Source organism: Pipistrellus hanaki (assembly GCF_964339955.1).
Source record: "Pipistrellus hanaki genome assembly, chromosome: 3".
Taxonomy (NCBI): Eukaryota; Metazoa; Chordata; class Mammalia; order Chiroptera; family Vespertilionidae; genus Pipistrellus; species Pipistrellus hanaki.
The window spans coordinates 36,246,370-36,265,753 of NC_140505.1; the positions used below are offsets into that span (position 1 = coordinate 36,246,370).

The 19,384-nt window shown below is 35.6% G+C and overlaps 2 protein-coding genes across 3 annotated transcripts in view; one reads left to right on the forward strand and one right to left on the reverse strand.

Moving 5' to 3' along the window:
• UBAC2 (UBA domain containing 2) overlaps positions 1-19,384 on the reverse strand; it is a 161,900-nt gene that overhangs the window by 114,218 nt on the left and 28,298 nt on the right. For both annotated transcript variants that reach the window (XM_084880289.1, XM_084880288.1), the window contains exons 3-4: positions 16,789-16,908; positions 16,206-16,315 (exon numbers count right to left, since the gene is read on the reverse strand). In XM_084880289.1, coding sequence (XP_084736415.1) covers positions 16,206-16,315; positions 16,789-16,908 — 230 coding nt within the window. The remainder of the gene's footprint in view (positions 1-16,205; positions 16,316-16,788; positions 16,909-19,384) is intronic.
• GPR18 (G protein-coupled receptor 18) lies at positions 7,724-12,244 on the forward strand. Its single transcript, XM_084880187.1, has 2 exons — positions 7,724-7,930; positions 10,354-12,244. Exon 2 carries the CDS (start codon positions 10,366-10,368, stop codon positions 11,380-11,382), a length of 1,017 nt encoding a protein of 338 aa, XP_084736313.1. The 5' UTR covers positions 7,724-7,930; positions 10,354-10,365; the 3' UTR covers positions 11,383-12,244.

Here is a 19,384-nt window from a genome sequence, read left to right on the forward strand (position 1 = left end):
TGTTCATAGCAGCATTAGTCACAATAGCCAAAAGGCAGAAATAATTCAAGTGTCCATCAGCAAAGGAATGGGGAATGGATAAAATATCTATAAATATTTCATATCTATATCAAAATATTATTCAGCCTTAATAAGGAAGAAAATTCTAACATATTCTATAGCATGGATAAACCTTGAGGACATTATGCTAATTGAAAAAAAAGCCAATCACAAAAGACAAACACTGTGATTCCACTTTCATGAGGTATCTAGAGTAGTCAGACACACAGAAACAGTAAGTAGAATAGTGGATGCCGAGGGCTGGAAAGAGGAAAGTGATGAGGAATTGTTGTTTCAAACTGGGAAGAGGAAAGTTCTGGAGATTGGTTGCAAAACAACATAAATGTACTTAACACTACTATAAAAATGGTTAAAATGGTCCTAACTGGTTTGGCTCAGTGGATAAAGTGTCAGCCTGCGGACTGAAGCGTTCCAGGTTTGATTCTGTCAAAGGCATGTACCTTGGTTGAGGGCACATCGCCAGTAGTGGGTGGGCAGGAGGCAGCTGATGGATGTTTCTCTCTCATCGGTGCTTCTAACTCTTTATCCCTCTCCCTTCCTCTCTGTAAAAATCAATAAAATATATTTTTTAAAATGGTTAAAATGATAAACTTTATGTTGTGTATTTTATCATATCAAACCATATCAAATTTGTTCCAAGGTCACCTTTATGTTTAACTCTTAGTAGAATATTAGGCACAAATAACATTTAAAGTAGAACTGTCTCAAGACCATAGCCCAGGAAAATGTAGTCCTACAAGTGGTAAATGATTTCCTAAAAAAAATTAGGCTGCTTCCAATGAAGGTAAAAATGGTCTATAGCCAAAATGTTTTAGAGTAATGAGGACACATTTACACAAAATACTATAAAATACAGGCATATTTATAAAATGACAGTAAATATTTTATCTTTCACTAATTAATAGTTTCTTAAAATTTTATTTTAATCTTAATAAGACTTCAAATCAGGTAAAGAGTTCCCAGAAGGGCTAATCACCTGTAGGTGGCAGTAAAAGCACAGTGTCATGTCAAAGCAGCTTTGTCAATCTGTATGGGAAAACTAGGTAACATACACAAGCAATCTAAAACTATTTCATGCTCAGTTGTGTAGTTCTCCTACATTAAATACACATACAACAATTGTTTATCTGGCCCCAACACTTTCACCCGGGCCTCTACCTGGCCAACCCTAATCTATCTCTTCTTTGTCTTTCCTCTGCTTGATATCTTTGTGATTATATCTACCTCGAAACATGGGCATTCCTTTTCGGGACATGGCACAGCTTTCTAACACAGACATTAGTCAAATCAATAAGCCTACCAGTATTTATTGAGGCCTACTGTGTTAAGTGCTATGCTAGGTGCATTGAAATAAGAGAAGATGTGCTACTTTCTTGCTAATAAGACAAAATGCAAAAAGTAATATGGGAGATGAGAGTACTTTCAAGGGACAAATTACAATACTACAAGTGTAAAAGAGAGAAGTCACAGATATCTCTAACTCCTAGTTCTAAACACCTATGATTACTGGTCCTAAATTAAAAATTACATTAATGTTAAGAAATGAATTCCTATACTAGAGGCAAGGTAAAGCAGACCAAGCACAAGTCCCTCTGTCCAAACACACACACCAGCAGGTTGCCCTGCAGGTCTGAGAGTGGTACTACCTACTTCCTTCCCTTTCCTGTTAAGATCCTATTTAGACTGCATGATTTGTGCTGGTAAAAGGCTGTAAGACCCAAATTCATAGACTTCTCATGAAGAATGTCCATATGAAAAGCTAGCTTAGCAATAAGAAGATAACATCATCGCAAAAATTTAACCCATTTGTCACTGGTATTAGATTAATTTTTAAGCATAAGAGGGAAAGTTCAGGTAAGCAGCTTTTTTGAGTAACTCGCTCAGCACAGTTTTATTACCAAGGGTAGGAAATGCCCAAACAGTTTTTATGTTTTCCTTTGCAAACTGACTATAATGTCTCCAAGCTGTTCTTTGCCACCAAGAGTGACAGCTCTCCTGGGAGGGCTGTGGGAGATCAAGTGATTAAGAATGGACCATTTTGGACCTAGCCCATTCTCACAGTTGCACTTCCTGCTTACCATATATCAATGTAATGGTTAAAGGAAAAAGAGTTAAAAGTAGGTAGGCAAATTAACTGAAACAATCTAACACCACCAGAAATGGATAAATGTCTTAATCAAACATATGAAGATGGATACACTGAGGTAAATTAAAAATAAGGTGAAAACATGCATACAGTACTAAAGAACAACAGCACAATAAAAGACATAAATGGAGGGTGAAGACCAGGAACTAACAGGACCCCTCAGGGCTCTGGGTAGTTTGAGTTTAGAATAAACTCCAACACCAACACACAAAGTCAAGGCTCCCAGGGATGAGGTTTCATGAAATGATTCCTGAATTAAGGCTTCCAGGCAGAAGCTGTTAGGGCAGAGTGTCCCAAGTCCTATCTTATATCTCTCATCTCCAATCCTACACAAATTCCAAGAAAGACAAAGATAAAACATGCGCTGCAATGGGATTAGTTGCTTAGAAGGGTGGGAAGCCTTTCGAGAAAGCCTCGTCCAACTTCCCATTTCTTCCAGTTGGGGGTAGTGGTGATCAAAGAAATGAACCAACTTTTTACAAAAGATAACTCAGGTAACTAATTAGTAGCATAGGCAGAGCTTCCATTCCCAGTCTGAAATTCTCAGGAAAGTTTTAAATATGATGCAAAGAAAAAAGGGGACAGACATACCAGGAAGGAGGGAGGCAAGGAGAAATAATATATGATGTCTAAAACATGTATTTTACACAAGCTGTAAGAAATGCAATGATTCATAAGAACTGAGCCTGAGGGTGTTTTAAAAAAATTACTCATGGAAACAGCTTACAAGAAGCAGTTTTCACAAATATAGTTTTCACAAACTCAAAGCCTAAAGGTGGTTTTTACTGTTGTTTGGTTTTGTTTGAATTAAAAACCTTTTTGAATATGAAATGTAACACATACAGAAAAGTGCAGCATGCTGGACAATCCATTTGCTTCTTCTCCCTTCTCCACCCTGCTCTCTCCCAGAGGCTGAGGGTACAGAGTCCCCCTGGCTTTCACTGAGTTCTGCTAACGAGAGCCCCGGACAAGGTTTAGGTGAGGAGGGGCCTGAGGCCAGGGTACTTATTTCCTGGGTTCTCTCCTTCAAGGCAACCTCAGGCTTATTATCCACCTTCCCATAAGGGTCCCTACTTCTAGGTTCTAATAACCTCTCCCTTCTTAGTCTTTCCGGGCTTGATGATGGTGGGTGCAACAAGGTTAAGGGTCTTGCCAAAGGTTGGTTCCCTTTTTGTCATTAAGTTTCATTCTTTTGTCATTAGACCCTCATAAATAAGTCCTCCTTGAATCATTCGAATTTAACTAAGCCATCTGTTATCTATCTAGCCCTCACAGACACAAAGACAAAGCATAAATATACAGCTTGCCTTAGAGAATTATCACAGAACAAACACTAAAGAGCACTTGGATCAATAGTGGAACTTGCCTGCATCCTAGAAGTTCTCCCCAGGTGCCCCCTTCTTACATTCTCCTGCAAGCCAGCAAAAAGTTTTACCACCTGAGCATTTTATTTGTTTGGTCTGCTTTTGAAATTCATATAAATGGAATCATACAATATGAATTCCTTCATGGCTGGCTTTTTGTATTTAACACTATATTGTTGCAGGTGCCTTCTATATGATTTTGTTTGGGAAAAGTATTTAATTGTGTGTCTACACAACACCTAATATATTTATTCTGCAGATGCTGAACATGTGGGTTGTTACCAACTTGGAGTTATGGAAAAATGCTTCCAGGAACATTCTTATATATGTCTCCTGGTGCAGAGGAACATGCATTTCAATCTAGAAGTAGAATCTGAGTCATAGGACACATATATTTTCATTGTAGTACTTAATATCCAATTGTTCTTCAAATTTAAACTTTCCACTAGCAATGTATAAGAGTTCCTAGTTGCTCTATAACCAAGACAACACAATCTCAGAATCTGAGAATCAAGAGTAAATAGCCCTGGATTACATCATACATACTATTATGGTGTCCTCAACATACTTTGCTGTTGGCATAAAGATTAAATTCAATGATGACACATTTAAAGCACTTAGAACTGTCTCACGATTCTTCACCTCTGATAATACAGATACGAGTAACTGCAGAGATAATGAAAAAATCCTAAATAACTCTTCTCAAATCAACAACCTTCAACTGTATAGACATGTAGTTACTTCTTTGTATACAGATGCTTGTATACTAAAATCCTCAATCACACACTAGTATACAGGTTTTGGATTTAAGTAAGTCAATAACGTATGTTTCTTTACCAATCCTGACTCTCCACAATATTTTTTTTCTTCTAAACTGCTACTTTCTCACATTACCAGGTATTTTTCCCTACACACTCATCTCTCTCTGTATGTATAAGAGTAATATATATATATCACTCTCCTTTAACTGTAAGACCAGAGTCCTCAGAAGGTGGTCATGTACTTTACAATAACCAGAGAGCTCTACTCAAGTCACCTGTCCTGTCCCAGAGACTCTGGATTACTAGTCAGTCAGTGAAATGTCACTGCAAATTGTTGGCCTGGGGTCCTGAAAGATTTCAGTGAGTCCAGGGCTGACTACACTGCCATGCAAAAGCCTTCTCATAAGCTCCTCTAAGTGAGAGACTCTTTAATATCTTTAGGGAACTCTACTTTCATTGCTGATTTAGATCTATTTTAATTTAAATTATCTGTCACTTTGCTTGTCTGGGTTCATCTTGTTTGCAAATTGCCAAGAAGAAATACAATTCAGGAAGTCAAGTGGACAGGAGGTTCATACTAACTGGGCTGTAAGATTATAGTTATAAGTTGCTTTGGTAGAGAGAAATATGTTAAGAACAGGAAATACAATTATATCTGTGGCATAGACAAATCTCTAACATAGGAGCATGTTTTATAATGGAGATTTACTGTGTAAATCTATTAACAATGTCCTTTCTAAGAAATATAAAATTGCCTTAACTAAATTAAATTTTTATAGTCACTCAAACTGGGCTCAAGCACTAAAATGAAAATCCCTTAGGGCTTTTACCATCTAAACCAAAATTCAAAATAGAGCTAAAAAGCTAAAAACAGGTTATTTCATAGAATGAAGGGAACTCTGTAGCCCCCCAGAATATGTACACTCCCTCTTTTGCAAGGTGAAATTTTTCTTTTTCACTAGATTCCAAATAAGTGAGGAAATTAAAGCTGCATGGATGATCCCTAAATGAGTTAAGTTCTTCTATTTGAATAAAAATTAATTACCGGTAGGTTCAAGTATTAAAGAAGCAAACTAGATACTACAAAAGTTTAATTCTTGATTAATCCACTGTCTATTTGCTGTCAGTTTGGGGAAGATTTTCTTCACTGTAATTCTTTTCCAACAAAATAATTATTATGAAGAGCCAGGAACACAGAGAATAAGTGCTACCGGGGCATGAAGATAAGGAGAGAAAGGTCCTGGCCACTGCTCCCCTTGCCTAAGTCTCTACATCTGATTTGTGATTGGCAGGTCTCTTATATGACTGGTCAAAGTGTCCCTGAGGCTGACACCGGGCTCAGTAATTTGTCCATGACTCTCTCAACCTTCCATTTCCTCACCTACTTTTCCAGTAGCACATTCAAGCAATATTTATTAAAAATCTGTAATACGCATACATATAGAATAATGCCAACCCTCAAGGACCTCAACTTATTTTACAGGACAAAAGGCAAGTAAATATGCAATAATAATACAAACACACTCCACTTCAGGGTAAGTACCAAGTGCTAAGGAACCTTACAGGGGTGAATAAGCAACCCAGCTTCAGAGGTCAGAGATAACTTCCTAGATAAGGCATCGCTGAAACTAAAACTTTAAGGATCAGTAGCAGCTGGTCAAGCCAAGAGGTGGGAATGAATGAGTGGTAAGGAATGTCACCGGATGGAAGAGCATGTGAAAGGTAAAGAGCACACGCAGAAGGTCCCGAATGCTACAATGGAAAAGAAGTGGGAAACGAGTAGCAGCAGAGCCATCTCAAGCTGTGCTATTAGGACTTCCTCTCTGGCCCCTTCCTTCCTTTCTTGGAGACAGTGGCAGGTCAGAGGAAAGAATCTCGCTGTGGATGACAACTCAAGTTTTAAAACGATATGCCATCAATGTATCTCTTGATTTTAACAGCACAGGGAATACTAATCAATACTTAATATTAGAAACCTTGTCACAGGCTAAATGAATTTAAGGTAATGACAAGATTGGATTCTACAAACAAAAGATTCCTATCTCCTATCAAACTCTCCTACACTGCATATGAAATATAACTCCATGTATTAAAAAAAACTGATTAATTTAATTCGGCAATGAACAGATCCTGTCTAGTGAATAATCAATGTAATCACCTCATAACAAGAACTTATTACAGCAGATAGGGCAGAAATGGGAGGAACTCAGCCCCCGAAGAAGCTGGGCCTGTGGGCTGTTCTTCAGCAAGTCATGGCCTTCTTCTCTGAGCTCCAATCTTCATCTGCACAAGCAATAGTTGCTTTGGTTGTTGCCTACACTTCCAAAACTCATTATTCTGACAGGCTATCCCAATCCAAAGTAATCACCAAAGGCATAGATTTAAATAAAGTTTTAAGTCAAAGACTTACTATGATTTTGTCTGAGGGGTGAAATAAAAACAAAAAGCATGGGCTTTCAAACTGTCTTAAATTAAAAATACAGTTCCTTTTAGTATATGTACTTTACAGAAGTTGACTAGTCAAGTATAACCAAATATAAAGATAATTAAAATTTTAGGACAACCAAATGAGATGATGATTTCTTTTTTTAATTAAGAAAAGAGAAAGTAAAAACTTTAATATAACTAGGCAGGCAATGATTGGATAGCTCACTTCCCTCTCCACTGGTTTCATTTCCCTGGTTAGGTTAAAATACTCCTAACATGTAAATTACTCCACTAAAGACTGCCATAGTCCCTTCTTAGCAGTTGGCAGGGATATTTATGTAAAAGGAACTATTTTTAGACTTCCACGTGACAGAAAAGGGATACAAAGCACTGGGATTTTTAAAATAAAGCATATATGTATATGCAAAGCAGAAGTAAATAACTAAGTATCCAAATTTAACCATTTAAAAAGGTTTTAACAGTAAAAAATGGATATTTTATTATTCTAGGAACTTTGTGGTAAAGGATTAACTCTGTTTAGGAGTACCTAAATGCCAGGTATTATGTTAAACTCTTGGGATTTTTCTGGTTTTAAGTTCTCACAATTCTTTCAAGTGGGTATTATCTATTTTAACTGTATAGAAACTAAGTAGGAATAAAGGCTCAGAGTGGGTAGGTAACCAGACAGTCACACAGCTTAGAAAATAAAAAAGCCATACCATGAATCCCAATCTACTCAACATCAAATCTCATACTTTTTCAATAGATGATGCAGATTTGAAGCATCAAAGTAAAAAAGTGAAGACATTTTCCCCTTTTTGTATAATTCTCTTAAATGCACAGTATCATTTTATGGGAAGCTTATGCTCAGCATAGCTTCACAAACAAATCATTTGTGAAAGAGAAAAACCACATCCAGTCAGAAGCTAAAAAAAAAGCCTTATTTCAGAGAGTACTTCCTGAAAGAGACAAAGCAGCAACGAGTAACAACTATAGCAAGAATTATATTTGAGACAACATTTTAAAGCAACAGAAGGGCCTAAAACAAAGAAATATACAATTTCTTACATATATCACTTCCAGAAGGAGAAGCAACTCAAGGATACCTCTTTTGTAGACTTGAATATACCGAAAAATGTTCCTCTCTAATACAGCTTTTTGATGGACAGAAGGTAAGTTGCATGTTATTAACTTCATCGCAGATTATCGGAAGTAATGCTGTACTTACTAAATTTCAAAATCATTGTTTTATTTAAGTGATACATTACTGAAACCGTGTTGGTGAAGAACCTTGAAATGAGTTATGCTGTCATCTTCTTGCATTATTAATATGATTTTTCATTTATTTTCAATTTTTACATTAACGGTAAATGCAATTTTGTTCAACTTAAGGGAAATGTTGAAATAATAAATCATAAGCATATTTAAGAGCCATCACTTGGTTTCAATTACAATGTTTCACAAAATGTACTTAAAGGCTTTTAAGAAAAGAAAGACCATAGATAATCATGGAATTGAAAGCTTTTTAAATGTTGACTTAAAAACAATTGCTTTTCAATATTTATCCAAAAATATTTCTGCATGTGCAGAGCACAATCTATATTGGCAATGCCTTTAAAAAAAAATGTGTCATGCTTAATTTTTCAACCTTAAGCAAATGAATACAAGTGTTGGTGACATACAAGCAGTTCGAGCCCACTGGAAGGGGGAGGATTACTCAGAAAATGGTTTATAAGTACAGAATTTATATGACAAAATTTCGGGATAAGGATGGGTGAAGTATTAAAAGAGAAAAAAGGATACAAAATTTCATCTACATTACAATTGCTACTATTTTAAAAATCACTGTAAGTTAAAAATAAGAGTTAAGCCTCAAAAATTATTCTCCTTTTTATGATCCTGAAGATTTAGTTTTTCTATGTAGTACTCCTCTCATATGATATCAATTAATATTCTAGTCGCATCAATATTTGGATATTTTAATTAATACAGGTGTTTACCAGTAAACATATAGAAATTTATCCCAAAATAATATTTCACCTAAATATCTGGCAAACTAGCTGTAATAAGGAAGGGAGGGAGGGAGGGAGAAGTGGAGGAAGGGGGAAAGCAAACTCATATCAGCAAGTATTCAAATTATTTTTAAATTATCAACAGCCCATGATGCCACTGACCACACTGCTAACCCCCGCAACAGGGCTGACTTACAGACAGCCCACTCTGCAAAGTGACATTTTGAAGGAAACTCTTCTTACACCTCTGTATTTCAAGGGGCTGCCACAAGGTTCCATTTCTTTGTAGCGACTCTATTTTTAAAATCCCTGGTGTTAGCACTGCATCATGGGTGAAGGAAGTTTCACACTGAGGGGGATCAGTGATATACCATCACTAAACTCCTTTCCATTAGAAATGAACTTTTTTTGGTGATGGGAATTAGTTTTTGCATACACATAAAGTTATTGAGTGATGTCTTATTAATAACCACTAGTGTTTAATATTCCTTTTTAAATTTTAATTTGACAAATAACACTTAAACTTCTGTATCTAGGTGGAGTGAGGACATGAAAGTTACTATACCAACAATACCTCATTCTCAAGGTGTTGCTTTCTGTGCACCACTACACAGTGAGATCCACTTCAAAGACACTTGTAAACACCATCTGCAAGACTCAGTTTTAGACACACCCAACTGTGCATTAGAAACTTGCTCATCTATTGCTCTAAGAGTAAAGTTCTTAATCTGTACACCACGGCACAACACACTGCTGTCTCAAGACCTATGAAATTTATAGAGAACCTAATGCTATGAAGAATTATTTACTACTTACAAAAACAAAACATGGCCTAATGGCCAACTAAACAAGTCTTCAGTGACAAACTAGAGAGCAGTTTTTGAGGGTCACCTCATCAAGGTTTCCTTCCTTCACTCATCCATCAGTTCAGTAAATATTTACTTTTTTAATAGCTACAACTTACTCAATAGGATATGGAGATATACCAGTAAAAAGGGAAAGTTTCTGATCTCAAGTGAGAAATACTGTGAATATTTAGTAATTAACTAGTTATATGGTTCCTTTATTAGTTTTCTAACACATATTTTATACATTAAAATTGTACTTAATAAGTTAAAATTCATTTTTTGATATTACTAATCTGGATTACAAAATATTTAAACAGAATGAAGATGATTAAAAAGTGGCAAAGTAAATTGTAAGATTCAAAATTCAGAATGGCCATTTCCCAATTAGTACTAATCAAGGAATGATTATTATATGAGAAATAGCTACCCAATTATAGGAGAAAAATATCATAAAGGTTATTCTTCAAGGAGAAGAGAGGTGGGCAGGGAAAGAGACATTGAGTAAGTTTGCCAGTGCAAATTACAACACTCCAGATACCACTTTCATCGGTTAGTACAGATAAGTATTAATACCTAGGAAATGTATTTATTACTAAATATTAAGACACATATATTGACTCTGCAATATAAAGTACTCCCAAAATTAGAATCCACTGCATGCCAAGTATGAGAGTGCTAGCATTTATTTTTCAGCCAACGGTTTTATTCCTCCTAATATTCTCAACTGTTTTACAGTTTCCAAGGGTCATGCCCACCAACAACTATAAGATGACCACCTCTCAAAATCAAGCTCAACCTGGCTCTTCTAACAGCTCATACCCAGATGAATACAAAATTGCAGCCCTCGTTTTCTACAGCTGTATCTTCATAATTGGAGTATTCGTTAATGTCACTGCCTTATGGGTTTTCAGTTGTTCCACCAAGAAGAGAACCACTGTAACCATCTATATGATGAATGTGGCATTGCTGGACCTAATATTTATAATGAGTTTACCTTTTCGGATGTTTTATTATGCAAAAGGTGAATGGCCATTTGGCCAATACTTCTGCCAGATTCTCGGGGCACTCACGGTGTTTTATCCAAGTATTGCCCTATGGCTTCTTGCTTTTATTAGTGCTGACAGATACATGGCCATTGTGCAGCCGAAATATGCCAAAGAACTTAAAAAAACATGCAAAGCCGTGCTAGCATGTGTGGGAGTCTGGATAATGACCTTGATAACCACCATCCCACTCCTACTGCTCTATGAAGACCCTGATAAAGCCTCCACCCCTGCCACCTGCCTGAAGATTTCTGACATCATCCACTTAAAAGCTATTAACATACTGAACTTCACTCGACTTATATTTTTTTTCTTGATTCCTCTGTTCATCATGATTGGGTGCTACTTGGTCATTATTCATAGTCTGCTTCATGGTAGGACATCGAAGCTCAAACCAAAAGTCAAAGAGAAGTCTATAAGGATCATCATCACCCTCCTGGTGCAGGTGATCGTCTGCTTCATGCCTTTCCACATCTGTTTTGCTTTCCTGATGTTGGCAGGGGATGAGAACAGTTACAGTCCCTGGGGAGCCTTTACCACCTTCTTGATGAACCTCAGTACCTGTCTGGATGTGATTCTCTACTACATTGTTTCAAAACAATTTCAGGCTCGAGTCATTAGTGTCATGCTATACCGCAATTACCTTCGGAGCGTGCGCAGGAAAAGCTTCCGATCAGCTAGTTTGCGGTCACTAAGCAACATAAACAGTGACATGTTATGAGTAGGAAGTTTTTTGTCTTCAACCTCCTTAAATTCACTTTACTAATTATCCCTAGAGTTAGTGGACATTTTGTATATTATCAAGTCCCTTCTTTGCTGAAATGAATAAATAAATAAACCTTAAATACTCTTTTGTGGGATCTTATTGTGGCAACATAATTAAGTATTCTAAAGTATTCTAACACATTAATTATTTTTATTTTTAAAACTTATATAGGACATTTTCATGAAGTACTAGGAGAAAACATCCAATTTATGTTTCATATTTAAGCCTTATCTAAATATATCGTTGACTTAGCTTTTTGGATTTAATTCATGAGCAAGTAAATCATGATGTTAATCAAGGCAGTAGGCAAAGAAAATCCAGCTACTGTTTGAAATAATTTGATGAAAGTATTTTCCAGCTAGATATAGCTCCCTTTGGTTTAATTTATACTCTGGATTGGTGGTCCAAACCCAACATTCTTTTGTTTGAAGTTAAACTTCCAGGATCCTTACAAAAACAACTATATTCATCTCATTACTATTATTTGCTGCAGAACAAAATTAGTGGGAGCAAGCATTTGAGTGAGCCTGTGGAGATCGTGGCCATCAGCCCTTCCCTATTCTAAATTCATTTTCTTTTGCAAACAGCCAAAAGTAATCCAATAAACACTAACTAAGAACCTTCTTAGCACCAGGAAGACCAATAGGAAAAACCTAACCCAAGACCCTATTTCTGACCAATAATCCAAGTTTTTTTCCTGTGACATGTTTCTGCTATTTGGTAAAATATCTTTCTCCAATATAAAGAGTTGCTCTTCTTATGTGATTAAACACCACATTACAAAAGAGATTAATTTTTTTTCAGGTCATATGTCACAGTATAAAAAGCATTAGTCAAGGATTTTGCCATTTAATTTTCCCTAATAAAGTAACAAACCAAGTAACTTCTCCATTTAAAAAGAAAAGGAAATCCTATATAATAAAAGGGTAATATGCAAATCGACTGAAAAGCAAAACAACTGGTTGCTATGACATGCACTGACCATCAGGGGGCAGACGCTCAACTCCCACAGGGGCAGCACAGCTCAGCCAGAAGCCCAGAAGCTGGGCTCACGGTTGGCGGTGGCGGGAGCCTCTCCCACCTCTGTGGCAGCACTAAGGATGTTTGACTGCCAGCTTAGGCCCCTTCCCCTAAGTCGTCAGTCAGACATCCCCAGAGGGCTTCCAGACTGCCAGAGGACTAGGACGCAGGCCCCAATCTCATGCACCAGGCCTCTAGTGAACTATATAATCTGTAAAGCCTATATTCTAAATATGTATCCAAATGAGTTAACTGTTAACTTCCTCTCTGCTAAATCACTTTTATTACTCTTAAACAATCACCTCCCAATAGGTCTTAGAATCAAATGAATGCATTGGTTATCACTTGATTTCTATAATTAATATGGATAAATTAATATTCTTTAAAAATAAACCCAAAGGAGCCTAAAACAGCATTTTAGTGTAAGAAGATCCCTTAGATGATCTGCTGCTTTTAAATGTAAAGAAACTAAGGTCCAAAGAAGATTATAAACCAAATTCAGTTCTCTTTTTCATGTTAACCACCAGTTTTTTGTTGTTTTTTTTTAATAATAAAAAGGAAACAAGCTTATGGGATGTAAACATTCTCATAGCTACAGGAAAGTAATATGGACTGGAAATAGAGTGTTGGGAAACAAACCACAGACATTAACTGTAGTTGAAGTCATGGGAGTGGACAAGACAGCCTAGAGGAAGCACTTGAAATAAAGTTGAGAAAGGAGCGTAGACAGTAAATAAGGTCAAAAAGGACCGGAAGAGAGTAGATGCTAGGACTCAAGGGGGCAATTATTTTATTAAGTAATGGGAGGTCAAAAGTACCCTGTTTCCCCGAAAATAAGACAGTGTCTTATATTAATTTTTCTCCCAAAGTTGCGGTAGGTCTTATTTTCAGATATCTTATCTTACCATGCGCTAGGTCTTATTTTCGGAGGATGTCTTATTTTCGGGGAAACACGGTACTTAATGTGCTATTAAAAGGTCAAAGACAACTGAAAATAAGCCACTGGCTTTAAAAATTAGTTGGATATTGGTGAAATTCATTAGATAAATTTTAAAAGTGGTAAGGTTAAAAAAAAAGGGGGGGGGGGGGGAGTGAATTTAATCCGAAGTCAAGAATTATAGAAAGGGCAGATAAATTTGGAATTGATAGCCACAAAAAAAGGAAACAAGATGTTATGTGAAAAACACTGCAAATTAGAAAGATAGCCACAAAAAAAGGAAACAAGATGTTATGTGAAAAACACTGCAAATTAGAAAGCATGTTGACCAAAAAAAGAGAGTAGTTTCCTTTCCTGAGTTTGTGAAGCCTTGCTCTCATCAGATAAAAGATATATTTACAAAATGCAAAGTTTATTTTATTTTTTTAAATATATCCTTATTGGTTTTTAGAGAAAGAGGAGGCAGAGGGATAGGGAGATAGAAACATCGATGAGAGAGAAATATCATCCATCAGCTGCCTCCTGCACACCCCCTACTGGGGATCAAGCCACCCAGGCATGTGCCCTGACTGGGAATCAAACAGGAGACCTATTGGTTCCTGGGTCAACGCTCAATTGCTGAGTCACACTGGCAGGCCAAAGTCACTATATTGAATTAAAGATTTATGTTCCAAGAAGTCTATGTCTGAGAAAGCTTCAAGATTCTAAAATGCCATACTCTCATGTTTCATGATTTGAAAAGGAAAAAGAAATACATTCCTCATTCAGGGGAATGGATGAATTAACATTTATATTGTCTTTCAAAGGAGGTCCTATAACTTTTCAATTTACTCATTTGAACCAAGATTTAGATATTCCTGCTTTAAGAATAAATAAAAATATTCCCAATAAATATAAATCCTCCTTCTAAGAACCAGTTAACAGGATTTCATAAAGAAATAAATGTTGCCGGGACCGATTTGGCTCAGTGGATAGAGAGTCAGTCTGCGGACTGAAAGATCTCAATTCCGGGCTCAATTCCGGGCAAGGGCATGTACCTTGGTTGCGGGCACATCCCCGGTGGAGGATGTGCAAGAGGCAGCTGATCGATGATTCTCTCTCATCGATGTTTCTAACTCTCTATCCCTCTCTCTTCCTCTCTGTGAAAAATCAATAAAATATATTTAAAAGAAATAAATGTTATTCATACAAAGAAATAACTGTCACTCAACTCTTTGTGCAATAGAAAAAAAGGTCATCAGACAAGGGGACAATCTAAATAAGAGTTAAAAGCTATATTACTACTCATGCCCGAAGTTTATTCTGAGACAAACTCACACGATATAATATACTGTTCTGTATAACTCATTAGGCCTTATAGATAACTAAAGATAACTGGCCTGAATGAGAAATGTTTGAGAAAAACCTATGATTCAGTAATGTTGCTGCTTTCCTGACTCAATAGGAAATCATTCCTGATAACTACACTCTTTTCCACAATAGCAGAATAGTCAACTCAAACTTCTCAGTCTCATTACAATTACAATCTGTGTACCTCAACAAAAACTGTGTAATAATTATGACACAAAATTTTGTCTCCAATTATTATTCAGAACCATACATTATTAACAATACTCATACCCACTGTAAGTAAATCTCATAAAGGACAGCTACAATGTAAATTAACAATGTACATATGAAAGCTATTAGTCATAAACTGCATTTTTAAAATAGAGATCCAACGTGAACTTGAGTCAAAACACATACAATCATCTAATAGTTTTCAAAAACACAAATTCAAAATTAAAATAAGGCTGCAGTTAGTCACACAGAATTTTAAATATCTGGTATCTTAATTTCAAAGTATCTCAAATTATATCTAAATATAATTTAGAGATGCTTCAAGCTCACTTATATGTGCTAACAACTCTGCTCCTAGATACTAAATCCTATATAATAAAAGCCCACCAACTGGATGGCACAATAACCAGAATGACACTTGACCAGTCGCTATGACATGCACTGACCACCAGGGGACAGATGCTCAATGCAGGAGCTGCCCCCTGGTGGTCAGTGTGCTCTCACAGTGGGAGTGCCACTCTGCTGACTGGGATGAGCGGCGCTCCCACAGCAGAAGTAGCCACTCAGGGGGGGGTCTACAGCTGCTCAGCTGACTGGGATGAACGGCACTCCCAAAGTGGGCCAATCCCTACAGGCCATGCCCCCACCAGTGCATGAATCCCGTGCACTGGGCCTCTAGTATTTCATAAACTACAATAATACACACTTTTTGTTTTGTTGTTAAAAGAAGATCAACATCTTATGAAAGCATATACTTTATGAGTTAGATTGACTATTGCAAGTTTAGCTAAAAATAACTTACATAGTGACTTTGTTTTATCTTTGGTGGAAGTATTAAACAATGACAATTTTTAAAAACATTATTCTTCAGAAGCTTAACTTCAAATTAATTTCCCCTAATCTAATCTAATTAATTAAACTTTGTATTTTTGTGTTTAATTAGTTCACAAAACTAAATAGACATAATTTCACTATAAAATAAACACATAAAACTAATTCTATCTTCAGAATTAGAACAGAAAATTCATTAAAAATTCCCTAAAACATGGTGCTTCAAAGCTAAAAAAAAAAGTGAATGTAAAATAAATTTTCTTTCAAGAACATAATGAGAATATAAGTATACACTGGATTTTTTAATACATAAAATCAATTCTACTGTCTCTAAAAGTTTAAAATATTCTTTTACTGCTTTCATGTACACCACTACTTTAAATCAGATTTAATTAGTTATAAAATAAGCTAATCTTTGAGAGCTACTTACAATCCAGACGGCAAATTCCTGGATGCAGTAATACCAAAGAAATACCACATAGCTTCAACAAGGATGAAGTCAATCAAGGCTGACAAAACCCAGGAACCCAGCAAAAAGGACTAAAAACAAAACAAAGCATTATATAGAGGAGTCTTCTAAAAATGAATTAACATTTATTTAATTACAACCAGTTCAAATATATATATATATAAATAGTCTTTTCTAATAAAAACAAACTTATAAAACTATATTGGTCAAACACATTAATAGAATGATTTATTTTTAACAAGTAACACATAAACCATTAAGCAAAATAAATAATTAGAAATTAAAGTCAAAATCCTAATTAAAATTGTTAGTACCCACTCATACCTGATATTATGACCTATTACCATCATCATTATTTTATTATGCTAGTGACTTAAATTAAAATTTTTATTTGGTTAATGTCTATGTTCCAATTCAGATAGAAGATCATGTAATTAAAGGTAATTGTTAATAATAACAAAATAAAACTATTTAAATATAATAAAAAACAAAAGAATGCTTTTTCTCTAACCTAACAGCAAAGGGGAAATACATAAAAACTTACTGCAAATTTTCTGCTTCCATATCTTCTTTCAAATATCCTAAAATTATAAATAAGCAGACTACTGCAGAAACTATCTTTCAAATCAAGGCAAATTATTCTTCCACATATCAGCCTCCAAATCTAGATGGGGATTTAAAAAAGAATAAATAAGAGTGAGATCTGTTCAGGTTGCTCCTTAGCAAATTTGTTACATTTACTTTATCCTGCTTTTTAAAAAATTTCTTTATTGATTGTACTATTACATATGTGTTATAATGCTTATTTTTTAAATTCTAAGCAAAATAACGATGCATACAGAAAAAGAAAACACATATGTGTTTTTCCTAAAAAATGAGCTCTACTGTCTCCTGCTAAAATTCTTTTCATATAACGGCACAAAGAATACTTAAAATTTTTTTGCTTATATAATAAGTAAAATTCATTCTCATTAAGAAAACAAAAAATTTCCTGTAAAACATCTTAAGACTATATTTTGTACAATTTAAAAAAATTATATACGTGAGTTGGAATGAAAGGCTAGTGTTGTTTTTATGCTATTTAATAAAATAGGTGTAAGTGAAAAGCTATTTAGGGATAAACTCAATAATATCCATTTCTAAGTTTAATTTTAATACTCAACCTAATTCATACCAACCCATGTACAAGGCAAATTATGGCAACTGTTGCTAAATATTATTAGGTTTAAATTTTTTTAATAAGTTAACTTTCAATTTACGTAAATCAACTTCTCCTTGTGTGAAAAATATATTAGCGACTATACAAAGAAGAAAGAGCAACTCGAAGGCTTGTTTTGAGACTTCTTAAATATTTTCCAGATATTTAAAGATAATCCCAATGACATTTGTAAAATATTCTGATATTATTTCCCTTTCACAATTACCTTATAAGAAAAGTACAAAAAATATTAACCTTTTCTTTTGTATTGTTTTTATTTTGGTAAAATATACATAAAATAAAATTTATCATTTTAACTATTTTTAGATGTATAATTCAGTGGCATTAAGAACATTCATAATGTTGTATCCCCATCACCACTATTTCCAAAATTTTTCACAATCCCAAACAGAAACTCTGTATCCATTAAACAATAACTCCCCAATCTCCCCTCCCCTCACACCCTGGAAGCCATTATTCTACTTTATATCTCTAAGAATTTGACTATTCTAGGTATCTCATACAAGTGGAATCAGACAATATTTGTCCTTTGTATCTGGCTTATTTACTTCACTTAGCATTATGTCTTTAAGGTTCATGTTAAAGCATGTATTGGAGCTTCATTACTTTTAATAGCTAAATAATATTACACTGTATGTCTACACTACATTTTTAAAATCCATTTATCTGTTAATGGACATTTGAATTGCTTCCACCTTTAGGTTACTGTGAGGAATGCTACTATGAACATTAGTAAAATTAACTCTTTTAAAATAAGGAGAATGTGCACAGAGAAAGTATTTTACTTGTCTAAGGCATATGACCTTGCCAATAAAATTTTTGCAAATATAAATAATCATAATATAAATGAGAATATAGGCTATACCAACTGTCAAAACATTTCACTTCCATCTCAGTTCCAACCAAGACAGTCTTTGTTATCAGTGTTCCAAAATATGGGGGCACTGGACTGGTTTAGAGATGGCGGTTAGAATTCATTTCACATGCCCATCTAACTGAAATGGGGATGGCTGCAATAATGCTGGGTTAAGGTTACAGCTGGGTTTAAGGAGAAATGACACCATCATCAATTGGCAATGGCTATAATGGGCACACATACGGACACAGGTGACACCACTAAACTAAATTTCTTTTCTCCCTCAGAAATTCCATGGCTGCACCAGAATCACATTGAATCTTTAGGCCAGCATATTCGACCATCAACATGATCAAATGAGAATGCTTTGTAAGCTACTTAGTGCAGTGGTTGGCAAACTCAAATATCAACAGTACACGGACTGAAACTTCTTTTGAGAGACGAAAACCGACTTCTGTGAAAGGGCCATGAAGTTTTAACGGCACTGTATGTGCAAGCCCACACGTGATATTTTGTAAAAGAGCCACACACAAGGGCCCAAAGAGCCCCAGTTTGCTGACCACTGATTTAGTGCTTTAAAATATTAGATGATAATGACTGTCACCTTTGCAGAACAAGATGCAGAAACCATGAAAAATAGCTCCAAGCCGAAACCCGTTTGGCTCAGTGGTAGAGCGTCGGTCTGCGGACTGAAAGGTCCTAGGTTTGATTCCGGTCAAGGCATGCACAGTGGTTGCGGGCACATCCCCGATAGGGGGTGTGCAAGAGGCAGCTGGTCGATGTTTCTCTCTCATCGACATTTCTGGCTCTCTATATCTCTCCCTTCCTCTCTGTAAAAAATCAATAAAATATATTTAAAAAAAAAGAAAAGAAAAATAGCTCCAAGTCTTATATTCCTCACATTTTAAACTCTAACTCTCTCTCTCTCTCTCTCTCTCTCTCTCTCTCTCTCTCTCTCTCACACACACACACACACACACACACACACACACACACATATTCCATTCAGGGCAAAGCCCTGAGAACCACTGGAAAAATCTGGGGGATTAAGGACATTAACACTTT